This window comes from Rhinatrema bivittatum, chromosome 9, assembly GCF_901001135.1.
Source record: "Rhinatrema bivittatum chromosome 9, aRhiBiv1.1, whole genome shotgun sequence".
NCBI classification, from domain to species: Eukaryota; Metazoa; Chordata; class Amphibia; order Gymnophiona; family Rhinatrematidae; genus Rhinatrema; species Rhinatrema bivittatum.
Genome location: NC_042623.1, coordinates 167142851 through 167156517, shown reverse-complemented (window position 1 = coordinate 167156517; position 13667 = coordinate 167142851). Strand labels below are relative to the sequence as shown.

At 47.2% G+C, this 13667-nt stretch overlaps 1 protein-coding gene across 1 annotated transcript in view; it reads right to left on the bottom strand.

Annotated features, from left to right (window-relative positions):
- SNED1 (sushi, nidogen and EGF like domains 1) overlaps positions 1-13667 on the bottom strand; it is a 299702-nt gene that overhangs the window by 133751 nt on the left and 152284 nt on the right. Inside the window, exons 7-8 of the mRNA XM_029616628.1 lie at positions 9870-9983; positions 9249-9362 (exon numbers count right to left, since the gene is read on the bottom strand). Coding sequence (XP_029472488.1) covers positions 9249-9362; positions 9870-9983 — 228 coding nt within the window. The remainder of the gene's footprint in view (positions 1-9248; positions 9363-9869; positions 9984-13667) is intronic.

Here is a 13667-nt window from a genome sequence, read left to right as displayed (position 1 = left end):
CTTTTTTTTTTTGGAGCAATATAATAAAAACAATACTTGATATTCCTTTTCTAGTGGTGTTGAATTTGCAAACTTTAATTCTGTAGCGAGTACAAGGCACAACTTATACTGCCGAGTACAAGGTGTATCAATACTCAACTGTATTCATTGCAGAGTTTTTTTCACATTCGTAATTTACCTTTAATTGTACATTTTTTGAAACAGTTAGATTTGGAACCGGCATGCTTTTTGGCTGGAAGACAATTTCACATGACTAAAAACAGAATGCTCTATTAGTCTATACATTTTTAAGACCAGTTTCACAGTGCACGCATTGACTGCCACACGTGTCTTCTAGTACAAAAAATGAGTCCCTTGAAATAGAATAGTGATCTCCAGAGGTCATGTGTGTGCCTTCCTTGGGGATTGCATGAGATTGTTCTTACTGGCCATTATTTTTCTCCCTACCTGCCAATTTGTTTCCAATGGGAGACTCGTAGGCATCCCATAATCCTCCATGTATGGAACATTTTGCATAGTTTTATCGCACACAGTGCAGACTGCAATATAAATATGTTATAGCTACACCGGAGGAAACGGGAAACATGATAATTATTCCCCAAATCCTAAGTGGTTACCTATGGGTGAGTCCTCTCTCTCTCATGGACTCTACTGTCTGGCCCCGAGAACCCAGAGTAAAGTCACAGCGAGCTCTGCAAGCAGCAGCAGAGTCCTCTGAAATGATGAGGAACAGTGCTTTTAGGAAATGGAACTCCCTTCTCAGCCCTCTTCCACTGCCCCTCTGCCTCCACTCCCCTATGTCTAGGCTCACTCCTTTTATGCCTTCCCCCATTATTATGCTTTTACAGGGAGGGTAATAATGAAAGTCATTCCCGCAGGTAAAAACGGTGCTTCGTCCTTGGAGATAGGCTTTTTAGAAAGTTGCCCTCCCTGTGTGAGGCATGGCATAGGGTGAGGCAGTGCAGGAGGTGCGGCTGGGGAGCGGTTTGCACTTAAGTGAATATCTTTGAATTTTAAACAGCATAAGAACATAAGAAATTGCCATGCTGGGTCAGACCAAGGGTCCATCAAGCCCAGCATCCTGTTTCCAACAGAAGCCAAACCAGGCCACAAGAACCTTGCAATTACCCAAACACTAAGAAGACCCCATGCTACTGATGCAATTAATAGCAGTGGCTATTCCCTAAGTAAACTTGATTAATAGCCATTAATGGACTTCTCCTCCAAGAACTTATCCAAACCTTTTTTGAACCCAGCTGCACTAACCACATCCTCTGGCAACAAATTCCAGAGTTTAATTGAGCATTGAGTAAAAAATAATTTTCTCTGATTAGTCTTAAATGTGCTACTTGCTAACTTCATGGAATGCCCCCTAGTCCTTCTATTATTCGAAAGTGTAAATAACCGAGTCACATCTACTTGTTCAAGACCTCTCATGATCTTAAAGACATGTGTGTTTTTTTTTCTCAGGAAGCCAGTGTAAATGCGTGCAGGTTTTCTAGGTAATATTCAAAGTGAAAGCATGCATGTGACTTCACTTTGAGAAGCAGTGGAAAGGCCACAGGCAGGAGACACTCATTAGGGATGTGAATCGTGTCCTCGATCGTCTTAACGATCGATTTCGGCTGGGAGGGGGAGGGAATCGTATTGTTGCCGTTTGGGGGGGTAAAATATCGTGAAAAATCGTTAAAAATCGAAAAATCGAAAAACCGGCACATTAAAACCCCCTAAAACCCACCCCCGACCCTTTAAATTAAATCCCCCACCCTCCCGAACCCCCCCCCAAATAACTTAAATAACCTGCGGGTCCAGCGGCGGTCCGGAATGGCAGCGGTCCGGAACGGGCTCCTGCTCTGAATCTTGTCGTCTTCAGCCGGCGCCATTTTCCAAAATGGCGCCGAAAAATGGCGGCGGCCATAGACGAAAAAGATTGGACGGCAGGAGGTCCTTCCGGACCCCCGCTGGACTTTTGGCAAGTCTCGTGGGGGTCAGGAGGCCCCCCACAAGCTGGCCAAAAGTTCCTGGAGGTCCAGCGGGGGTCAGGGAGCGATTTCCCGCCGCGAATCGTTTTCGTACGGAAAATGGCGCCGGCCATACGCGTATGGCCGGCGCCATTTTCCGTATGGAAAATGGCGCCGGCAGGAGATCGACTGCAGGAGGTCGTTCAGCGAGGCGCCGGAACCCTCGCTGAACGACCTCCTGCAGTCGATCTCCTGCCGGCGCCATTTTCCGTACGAAAACGATTCGCGGCGGGAAATCGCTCCCTGACCCCCGCTGGACCTCCAGGAACTTTTGGCCAGCTTGTGGGGGGCCTCCTGACCCCCACGAGACTTGCCAAAAGTCCAGCGGGGGTCCGGAAGGACCTCCTGCCGTCCAATCTTTTTCGTCTATGGCCGCCGCCATTTTTCGGCGCCATTTTGGAAAATGGCGCCGGCTGAAGACGACAAGATTCAGAGCAGGAGCCCGTTCCGGACCGCTGCCGTTCCGGACCGCTGCTGGACCCGCAGGTTATTTAAGTTATTTGGGGGGGGTTCGGGAGGGTGGGGGATTTAATTTAAAGGGTCGGGGGTGGGTTTTAGGGGGTTTTAGTGTGCCGGCTCACGATTCTAACGATTTATAACGATAAATCGTTAGAATCTGTATTGTATTGTGTTCCATAACGGTTTAAGACGATATTAAAATTATCGGACGATAATTTTAATCGTCCTAAAACGATTCACATCCCTAACACTCATAGACGTTGCACCAAGGCAGGGAGAAACAAAATTGCTCCTTTAGGAGGTCGTTTCCAAAGGCATTTTCATGGGTAAAACCGTGCTTTACCCCAGGGAAAGGCCGGTTACAAAACTGCCTTCCCAGTATGTCAGTAAACTTGGACGAGTGCTGCCTGTTGGCGCCACTGCTGGGACCAGCTTTTTCGGCACTCAGGACAGATATTCAGAATTATGCATCCTACTCCCAGCCCTTACCTTACAAGTAGCAACATCTCTAGCAAAGCACCTCCCTCTCCTCCTCTCCTCTCCAGCAGCCCCCTTTCTCTTCCTGTCCACTCCTTGCCAAGCATCTCCCTCTTTCTCCACCCCCCCCCCCCCCCCCGCCCATCCTTTTTGGCTTCTCCTGGATCCCTCTCTTTCAGTCCCTCCCATTGCGTTCCCCACATTACTCTCTTTCTCCCTCACTCACCCCTACTTTTATTTCTTTCTTTATTTGAATTTGATTTATACACCTTACCGAGCAAACCATCAAAGCAAAGATCAAACAAAGCATACAAAACAAACAACAAAATCAACATATCACATATGTAACCCTGGGCTGGTAGTCCCGGACAGAGGTTTCAGAGGCCCATATCTCAAACACAGTCATTGATGACACACTTCTATTTATAGTCTAATATCTTAATATTGTTGCGTTCGTGCCTCTTCTCGCCCTCGCTCACCCTCTCTACCTTGGGAGCGACTCCCTTCGGCTCTGACGGACAGATGCAGCCGCGGCTTCTCCCTGCCTCTTGGTCCCGGTGTCCCCTGGCTGGCTCGATGCTATGGATCCGCCATGTTCCTGATGATGTAAGGGCGCGCGCGTGCGCGCACTCCACACTTTGTACCAGTTAGGGTGCGAATCTCGGGGGCGTCCCCCTGTAGTGATGTCATCCATTTTCACTTTAAAAGGTCTTTGTTTGCTAACCTCTAACGCGTTAGCAAGGAACTCCAACGGGACTTGCTTCGGCAGTCCACGATACTTGCAACAATGATCCAAGTCAGCGAGGGGAATCCTTCTCCACTGCTCGGCCTTTTCAAACTTACCAGGAGTACCCGCTCCACAGGGGCTCCGCTCTCTCTTCTTGATTTCAGATTGCCAAGACGGGATCCGGTACTCGCTCCTCGAGGGCCTACGTCCCTGAATACTCAGAAGACTCCTCATTGCCTGGAAGCGATCGCAGACGTGAACACAGTGAGTTCTATTGCAGATAGGAACTGGTACTCGCTCCACGAGGGCCCTTGTTCCTAGAATCCTTTACAGACTCTCTTCTACTCTAGAAGCCATTTCATATACAGCCTAAGGCTCCTGTTCCTGCAAAAGTACGACAACTTAATCAATGGGGCCATATAAATATTAAATAAAAGTGGAGACAATATTGACCCAGGAGAAACTCCACAGGCAGTTTGAACTGCTCCTGGGGTTCCCCCTCTACAACTCATTCGAAAAGATCTATCCTCCAAACATGAGGCAAATCCTCTGAGTCTGCACTATCTGGGGAAGAGAGGACTTGGACAGGAGCAGCTTGTGGTTCAGCATAGCAAATGCTTTTATTAAATCAAGAAGATTCAATAACATCTGCTTGCCTCCTGATCTTGTCCATTTAACTTAGCAAAACAGTCTCAGTGCCTCTACCACACTGGAACCCTGACAGCTTTGTATGCAAAACTTGAGAACAACAATAGCTTCTCAATTATTTTGCCTACGAAGGGAATACTGGACACCGGAGAATAATGCTCAGCCCTATTAGGATCTAAGCCTACCTTCTTGAGCACTGGCCTAACTATTGCCGTCTTCAATACTGTAGGCATTCTTTCCATTCATCCTTTTTCTCCCCTTCCATCCCTTGTGTAGCATCATCCTTCCTCTCTCTCCCAACGTCATCCCCTCTCCACCACCTATCCCGTGCCTAGCAGCTTCCCCTTCTCTCCTCCCATCCTTTGCCTAGCAGCCCCTCCTTCTTACAACCATTTGCCCCTGACCTAGCAACAGAAGCCCTCACAACCTCCAGCTCGGCAGCAACAGCTCCCTCTCTCCCACAACCTCCTAACCACCCGCAGTCCCTTCTTTCCCACCCCTCTGCCCAGCTGCAGCGCCCTCTCCCCTAACCCTGTCTAGCAGCAGCCCCCCCTCCTTCTCTGCCCCCCAAATTCCTGCCCAGCAGCAGCATCTGCTCTGGCTTCCCCTTTTCCACCCTGGCCAGCAGCAGCCCCCCTCTCCTCTCCCCCCTTTCTCTCTTTCTCCTCCCTACTTGCTCCTCGGGCCGCGATGCTGTAATCTTTATGCAGTGGCAGCAGCAAAAGCTGCAGAAACTGGAAATAAAATCAGCTTGAGGCATGAGCCAGCACGCAGTCACAGGCCATGAGGCGTCCCCAACCTTTCTCCCATATCCTGAAAACCTGACTGGTGTGGCTGGAGGTCCCCCACAATAGGTTTGGGAAGCAAAGCCCTAGGTGAACCTTCAGCCTTGCCTCCCACCCTTTAATTAACTTTCAGGCCCATAGCCCCTCCTAAGATTATGATAATTAAACACAACAATCATTATGTCCCCACCATCACCCTTCACAGAACAATCCTGTAAAATCTCACAAGTGAACATCATATTAAACATTGTTGTATTTTTATTTATTATATGAAAATATAAATTGTAATCCGCCTAGCCTAACATTGTTATATAGGCAGAATAGAAGAATCTTAAAATAAATAAATACATAAATGAATAAATATATATAGAGTTGCATTTCTGGCTGCTACCCAGCCTCCCCTCCACCAGAGGACCTTAGTGAGCCCGGCTCCAAACTGTTCTCCAGCATTCTCTGTCCCCTGTCCTCAGCCTATGCTTCAGCCTCCACGCCAGCAGGGGACCTCCACAAACTCATTCCCTTGACTGGCTAAGCCCTTCTCTGCTGCCTGTATTACACCCAGACTCCATCCCTACTTAAGTCTTGCCCATGCCTCAGTACTTCAGCATTGAGTCTTTCTTGGCTCCCTGCTCTAGCCACCTCTGCCTTGCGGCTTTCTCAAGCCATTCCTAGCTTTGTCTCTCAGCTTCTTGGCCTTCTGACTCCAGCCTTTCTTTGCCCTATCTTCTGGTCTCTAGGCCTTCTGATCCCAGCGAGCTTTTGTCTTGCCTTGGAGCCTTCTGGCCTTCTGTTCCAAGCCTTGTCTGTGGCCTGCGAGCCTTCTGACCCTTCCTTGCCTTGTGGCCTGCCCTAGGCCTCTCTGCTTCTTGGCCCCTGGCCTAGCCCTGAGACTCCCAGATCTCTTCTATGAAACCAGGCCTCTCTCTGTTCCCCGATTTGGCCTAGCCCTGAAACTCCCTAGGTCTCTTCCTAGTTTCTTGGTCTCCCTGCTTTGCCTTTGCAGCCTACAGGCTTTCTTGTTTTATGTTCTGTGTAGTCCTCATCCTGTTTTTGTCTTGTCTTGCCCTAGACCCTGTTTCCAGAGTCACACTTCCATGCGTGCTTGCACTCGGTTCCCATCTGTTCCATTATTCCAGTTCCACATATATCTGCATGCACTCCACGCTTACCTGCACCCAGATCCAGTCTGTTTCTATTGTTCCCGTCCACGCTTACCTGCACTCAGATTCTGTCTGTTCCTATTGTTCCAGTCCATGTTTACCTACACTCAGATTCTGTCTGTTCCAGCTTCACATATACCTGCAGTCACTCCACTATTACCTGCACCCAGATCCAGTCTGTTCCTGCTGTTCCAGTCCATGTTTACCTGCACTCAGATTCTGTCTGTTCTAGCTTCACATATACCTGCAGTCGCTCCACACCTATCTGCACCCAGATCCAGTCTATTCCTGCTGTTCCAGTTCACACTTACTTGCATTCAGATCCTGTCTGTTCCTGTGCTCCGGTCCATGCTTGCCAGCACTTTATTCCAGTCTGTTCCTGTGGTTACATGCACTTTGCTTCAGAGCTCCATACCAGCCAGCACCTTACTCCAAAGTTTCATTTCAGCCGCACTGGACCACCCACACCTAGTCTCCAGCCTTGCCACCCTGCGCCACTCAGGAGGTGGTGTCTACAACACCCCCTCTACAGCTGCCCTTCACATACACACACACACACACACATATATATATATATATATATATATATATATATGTAGACGGAATAAAAATATCTTTCAGAAACCATTTCACAGTATCTGATGAATGTGTCATCTGTAATTTTTGTGGATTCATTGCAAAAAGGCCCCTATAAATACCTACATTTATCAATGTAAAGACATTTATACACCATTGATTGAAGGTAATCTCCAAAATGGTTGGTTAGGTTGATCTAGGATGTTTCCCCTTACTTCTCGCCACAGGAAAAAATTTCAAATGATGTTGTCACTTGAGTAGCAGTGACAAAAAGACCCTCCATTATCAGACACTTTGTGAAGTACAAAAACCATGCAAAACAATCGCTCAGAACCTATATAGCAAACCTGCCATACCAAAACAGCATTAACTCCCAGAACTCAAACAGCAACAATCTCGTATGAAAAGACAACAAAGAAATATTCCTCCAAGTCCTAAAACACCAACACACCACCTATTGGGAAAACAGAACATACCGGAATGCTCCAGATTCTTACAGAGAACCTACATGTTAGCAGAATACCTCACCTCAGTCACATCCATGGAACCCAGATCTTCACCAAATTCAGAATTATGGGATCACAAAGTAGAATCAAAATATGCAGAGAAAACCTCCTGCAGACGGGAGGGGAGGGGAGGGGGGAGCGAGAGGAGTGGACTGGATCAGGAAGCAGTCCAGGATTTGGTGGGGCACTGGCAGATAGAGTCGTTGGGGATGAGTCCTGTCTGATCATGCAATGGGCCCCCTGATCTGCCAAACAGCCCTGCTGACAACACCTCTTTGGCCCTAACACCCAGGACTGCTGCCCCCCCCCCCCCCTCGCTCCCTCCTAGTCCCAGCACTGGTTCGCACGTGGGTTTACCTGGACTGAGTGAAGGTGTTCCCAGGCATGACGACGAGGAGGAGTTTGCACTTATGAGCATACATTTTGTATTTTCAAAGCATGTGCATACAATTTCTGGAAAAACGTTCCGCACACATAATAACAGGAGAAATTGTGTGCTGGTAATTTTGGTGGGATAATTTTCAAAACGAACTTACGTGCATAAATTTGGTTTGAAAGCTGGTGTAACCTATCAGCTGAATTTTCAAAAGGATTTACAGGTGTAAATGTAACATACTATCGTAGCAAATTTCAAAAGCCCTCTTACTCGAGTAAAGTGCATTCACTCCGGTAAAACCCAGTTTTACGTGTGTACATGCTTTTTAAAATCAGGATCTATGTGCGTATTTCCCACCTAATTTATGCAGGCTGTTACAAAATTACCCTCTTAATGACTCTTTTCCTTTTCCCAGGAGCTTATGCCTTTCCTTACTTCAGCAAGTTCCTTTCACCTCATTCTGAACATGGCAAGGGTCCTCCTGAAGCTCCCCTCACTCCTCTTGTGTCTCTCCTTATTGCTCCCCTTCCCACAGCGCCCCAGGTGGCAGAGCGGAGCTATAACAGGCTAAGGCTGTCAGATAGTGCCAGATAAAGCTGGAAGGTGATTGGCTGAGTCATTTCTTCTATTTTCTAAATGTACTGAATCCTCCTGAAGGGTCTGCAATTTGTGAAGACTCTGGTGAGGCAGAAGGATTCGTCTCTTACAGTCCAGCCCTGTGTGCTCCTCTGGACACTGACAGTCATATCCTTTATCTGCCTCCTTACAGGTTCCCCCATTCTGGCATGGGGCTGGAGAAACACGCCCCAGGAGCTATGGACCCATCTGCCAAACAGCAGACCTGAGAGGTTAGTCAAGGAATGAGGGAACGCTGCCTGTGGATATCCTGTTGAAAATCTCACGGGCTAGAGAAATACAGTACTAACTGTAAACTTTGAGGTCGATATTCAAAAGCCATTTAGACGGATAACTGAATACTTATCCGTCTAAATGGCTAACCGGGGATATTCAGTGCCATATGCACCTAACTTCTAGGCGCACATTGAGATGTGAGCCTAAAATTTAGGAACATAAGACGGAGGCATTCCAGGGGCAGGCGGGAGGTGCTTCGGGGCGGGCCAGAGTTAGCTGCATAAGTTATGCCTATGCTTTAACCAGGCCACTCAATCATATCCATCCCCTCATGATTCACAAGGCAAGAAGAGAGCTGAACAGGCCTCTTGCTTACCATACTGGCAGTTGATCCCCCTAGCAAACAGAGGCACAGGTACAGATATAGGACCCAGGCCAGATGTGGTCAAAGGTCTAGGAGCTTATGCAGGGGAAGAGAAGGAACCCAGACAGATCGCACTGCAGTGAAAACAGGTCTGAGAGATGGAGGAGACAGGGAGAAAGAAGGGCAGATAGAGACATCATCATGAAGGGTAACAGTCAAGTGCAGCCCAGTACAAGAAATAATACAAGGAGACTGTTTGCTAGCAGTACTCAGGAGGTGCATAGAAAGTGCAGGCACCTATCTCACAGTGCACGCCTGTAAATGGTTCTAAGCACACACAGGTGTAGCTGTTCAGTAAGTTCACGCAGGTCCCTCCATTCAAGCATGGGGTGGAATCGCATTCATTTAAATCTAAGAAGGAAGAAGAACAGGGAGCACGTCATGGAGGGAATCCCTGGCAGCTTCTCTCTACACCACAGCATGCATATTTTCTCCCCTCTCCCCACACTGCTGCAGGCCTGTGTCCTATTCTAGAGCTCCCTCCTGCCTCTGCACTGCTGCCTGCCACGTGCTCTGTTCCAGAGCTCCTGCGTCGCTGCGTGCCTGTGTCTGGTTCTGCAGCTCCCTCCTGTATCTGTACCACTGCACGTTTGTGTCTCCTCTGAGAATTCTCTCCTCGCACTGTCCACCCTAAGCCACCCAGGAAGAAGCACCTAACTGTATGTGACTCACAAATACATCAACATTGAGGGTGCAGAGTTTGAAATATGACACTTTTTATCTACTGTAATACAGCCTAGCTCACAACACATGGTCACTAAAATCCAGTGTGCAGGAAACCATCTGTCACCCGAGAGAACCAGCTCTCCCCTCACCCAAGGCCAGTTGCGGACCCTATCCTGCCAGTCAGCTTCTTACCTGTCTCACAATGCTCCCCTGTATACCCCATCGGGCAGATGCACACTACCATCTCATTCGCCACGTGGCATTCCCCGCCGTTCTGGCACTCTTTGGCGGCACACGGTGATTCCTCTGGGATTACCAAGACACAAATAAACAGTCATTAAATTATGAGCTCCAAGTTAAGGTTCAGACCTGTTTGGGGATATTCATGTCTTCAGCAACACCTGCTGGTTTCCCTAGAAACTAAACAAAAACAAACTTTAAAACTCACACATTTGAGACAAAGGAGGTTTTTGTCTTCTCGAGGCAGAATCCAGATTCTAGAGCCCCCTTCTGAGGCTAAAAGGGCAGAAGTTCAGGGCCGTAATTCTATACATCAAATAGCCTAATAACACTAAACCAGGGGTCCTCTTTCTCCATTTATGATTGTACAAACATCATTACCTGGGAATGCAGGAATTTGTGCATTGCAAAGATCATAGAACCCAACCATGGATTTCAGCCCAGTCTTAAATCCCCCATCCACTACCCACAGGTAACCAATAGATGCAAACCAACTTGCTTTTTAGAGCCAATCACTGCAGGTAGAGTTCATGCATATTCATTGTGAATATCCTGAAAACCAGACCTATTGGGGCTGTGCTGAGGACCACTCATCTACATATCTGAGAACTCGCAAAGTTTGGTCTGGAGTCGGTGGGTTTCGATTTCGGGGTCTCATAGGCCTCACCATGGTGGGACTGAGCGGGGAAGGGACTGGGGAAGAAGAGGAAAGGGAGAGAGAACCATGGATAGCACGAGATGGAAAGGGGGAGGACTGGCAAAGGTGGTGGTAAGAGAGAGAATTAGGACCCTGGATGGGGAAGAAATCCAAGGAGATAAAATAGGAGGAAGGGCATAAGGAACAGAGGATTAAAAAGGAGACAGGAAAGGAGACCAGACAGGAAGAAGAAGAGAGGAGGAAGAGGAGAAAGAAGGAAAAAAAAAAGCAGGAGAAGGAGACAGAAAAGAAAAGGAAGAGAAGGTATTCAAACTGTATCCGCTGTTGAAGAAGAGAAAGAAGGAAAAGATAGAACTGAAACAGAAAAAAAGCAAGGGCAGCAGAAAGAGGCAGAAAACAAGAAAAGGAATAAAGAAGAGCAGAGAACGAGAAAAAAAGACGCTGAGCCAGAAAGTCAAGCCAGGGACACCTAAAGTTGTAAAACTATTTTATTGTTGGATAAATAACATTAATTAAGAAGAAAGGTTGTTCTATTGGGGGAAGGGGAGGGAGGAAAAAGTGAAATCCTGCTGGTGGTCAAACTTATATGGCTGACTGCTGGGAGATACCCTCCTTTAAAGAAGTATAGGCTGGGAGCCAAACCAACATGCTAGGTGTATAATTCCCAGTCTGGGGAACATGCACAACATTGGAGTCATAAGCCCAGAAAAAGGCAGAAAAAGGAAGGCAAGACCTTGTTCTAAACTTTCCTTGCCTGCCTGGCCCTATCGATTAGATGTGCAGCGGGCTGGGTCAGATTGGCTGGGTCAGAGGAAATGATCTTGAGGCTTTTCTGAGCTCAGGAGGAAAGGTTCCTCCCTCTCCCTCCCCCCCAGAAATGCCAGGTGATCCATCAGCCAGCAGTGATGCTTCTGAGATGCCTAGAGATGATGTGGCTAGAACAGTAAGGGCTTTGGTGAGAAATGGAAACACTGCTTTTGATTCAAAACCTCTCGTCTCACTGCAGACTACGCTGGATAAGATGTCTCCAACGTCACAGGGACCTACTGTCCCAGGCATCCTTTGACAAATTCTACAGACTATTATGAAATATATCAAAGGAATCTGTTGCCAGAGGACATGATCAAGGGGTTTAAAAGAGGTTTGGGGCAAGTTCTTGGATGAAAAGTCTATAAAACAATATTAGGCAGCTAGACTAGGAGAAGCCAATGCTATCCTGGAGACAGCACGCAGAAATAGATCTACTTTTTGGGATTTGCTGGGTACTTGTGACCCAGAGACAGGTTGTTGGGCTCGACGGACCTTGGTCTGACCCAGCATGGCTTTTCTTATAGCAGAAAAAAAAGTTACTAGGTACATTGCTGACCGTAACCCCTTATCTCTGCAGATACTGGCTCCATGTAATCCACTCCTTACTATCTCAGCTGACCTAGGGTACATCCAAGTCTACCCTTGCCAGGGTAAAGCCTTGAGAATAAACACTGTTACAGAACATCTGTTGCAAGGGTTAATTAACTGACTATAGGCATGTTTCCAAGGAGGAATGTAACCCGGGTAACTTTGCCTGGGTATTCAGCAGAATGCACCTGGATAAGTGTGCCAGGTAACTTCAGGACAGCCACTTTTCTGACCAGACCTACCCAGCCGACTGAACAGAAGTGCAAAAATGTAACCATGCCCCCGGAATGCCCGTATCATGGCCTCTTTGCCCAGCTAAGTTTTGTGCGGAGGCCAAATTACCCAGAAAAAAGAATTTAGCCGGGGAATGAGGGAAGAATGTCCCAAGTGACTCAGTGTTACCCAGACAAACCATTTTGAATAATCGACCTGTGTAATTTTAAAAGCGTATTGCGAATGAATGCCTTTGGATGAAAGGGGCCATTTCAAACAAACCGTACACAATATATGGGGATTAGACAGATATTTTCACCCAGACAAATGTCAAGATGACCAAATTTCTCCCTCTTTCCCACTTTGTCTGGCTTAACTCGTCTTCTGCACAAAATGTTATCCAGATAAAAAGAGGCATTTAGCGATGCGTTCCCGAGGCTGTGGTTAAACTTTAGTAGACGAGCTTCAAGCCTGGTTAGAGAAAGAGCTGCCCCAGGTAACTTTAACCAGGTATATTCAGCAGACCACTCACCCAAACCCTCAGAACTTACTCGGGTAACGATACCCGGGAAACTTTCTCGCTTACCAGCCCACCGAATACCGATCTCATACATCTTAGTTACTGAATTTTTATAAACTCGGAAAACAGTAAGGGCAGCAATTTGTAACCAAATTTTCAAAAGAAAACCCGCCTGCTTAGTCTCCCTTTGAAAATCTGGGCCAGTAGGGGGGCCATGGATGGGAGAGTACCCAGCACTTTGTACCTGCGGCGTAGCAGGTGGCAAAGCACGCGTGTTCACCTACGCGATGGGAGTTCAAAATGACTTGCACGTTGCCTCCCACAGCCCCCACCCCTCTACCTCTCAGGTACATCGAGAATTCAGCGCCAGATTTAGACGCTGAGGGAGCAGGGTGATTTTCAGCTCCAGGGTTAGTTACCTGGGCAAATTACTTTAGAGATCCCCTGTATTTATCTCATGATTTCTTGAATTCAGATACCGTTTTTGTGCCCACCTCCTCCACTGGGAGGCCGAGCCACACATCCCCTATTCTCTCCTTAAAGAAACACTTCCTAAGATTACTCCTGAGTCTATCCCCTTTCAACCTCATCTCATGACAAGGAAAAGTGACAGCCACTTTTTAAGAGCAGGGATGAAAAAGTATTCCGTCTTTCACAAAATCTAAGAAGAGATTGTTAAAAAAAAAAAAAAAGAACAACCCACTCAATGCAATTATCAGAGCAAGCACATGACTCCCAAATCAACTGATACGAGTTCAAACCTTGTAATTCAATAGTTGGATTCCACATTTCCCAGAAATGTTCCTCCCTATAACATAGAGGGAGTGATTCATCCCAGTGTGGAGCTCAGAAAACTTACAGCAAAAATGTATATGCCATGATGGACGAGTAAATTCGTATGTGCAATCTGTCTGAGAACGGCAGATTCAAGACATCATGTCTTTTGGAAAAACACAAATAA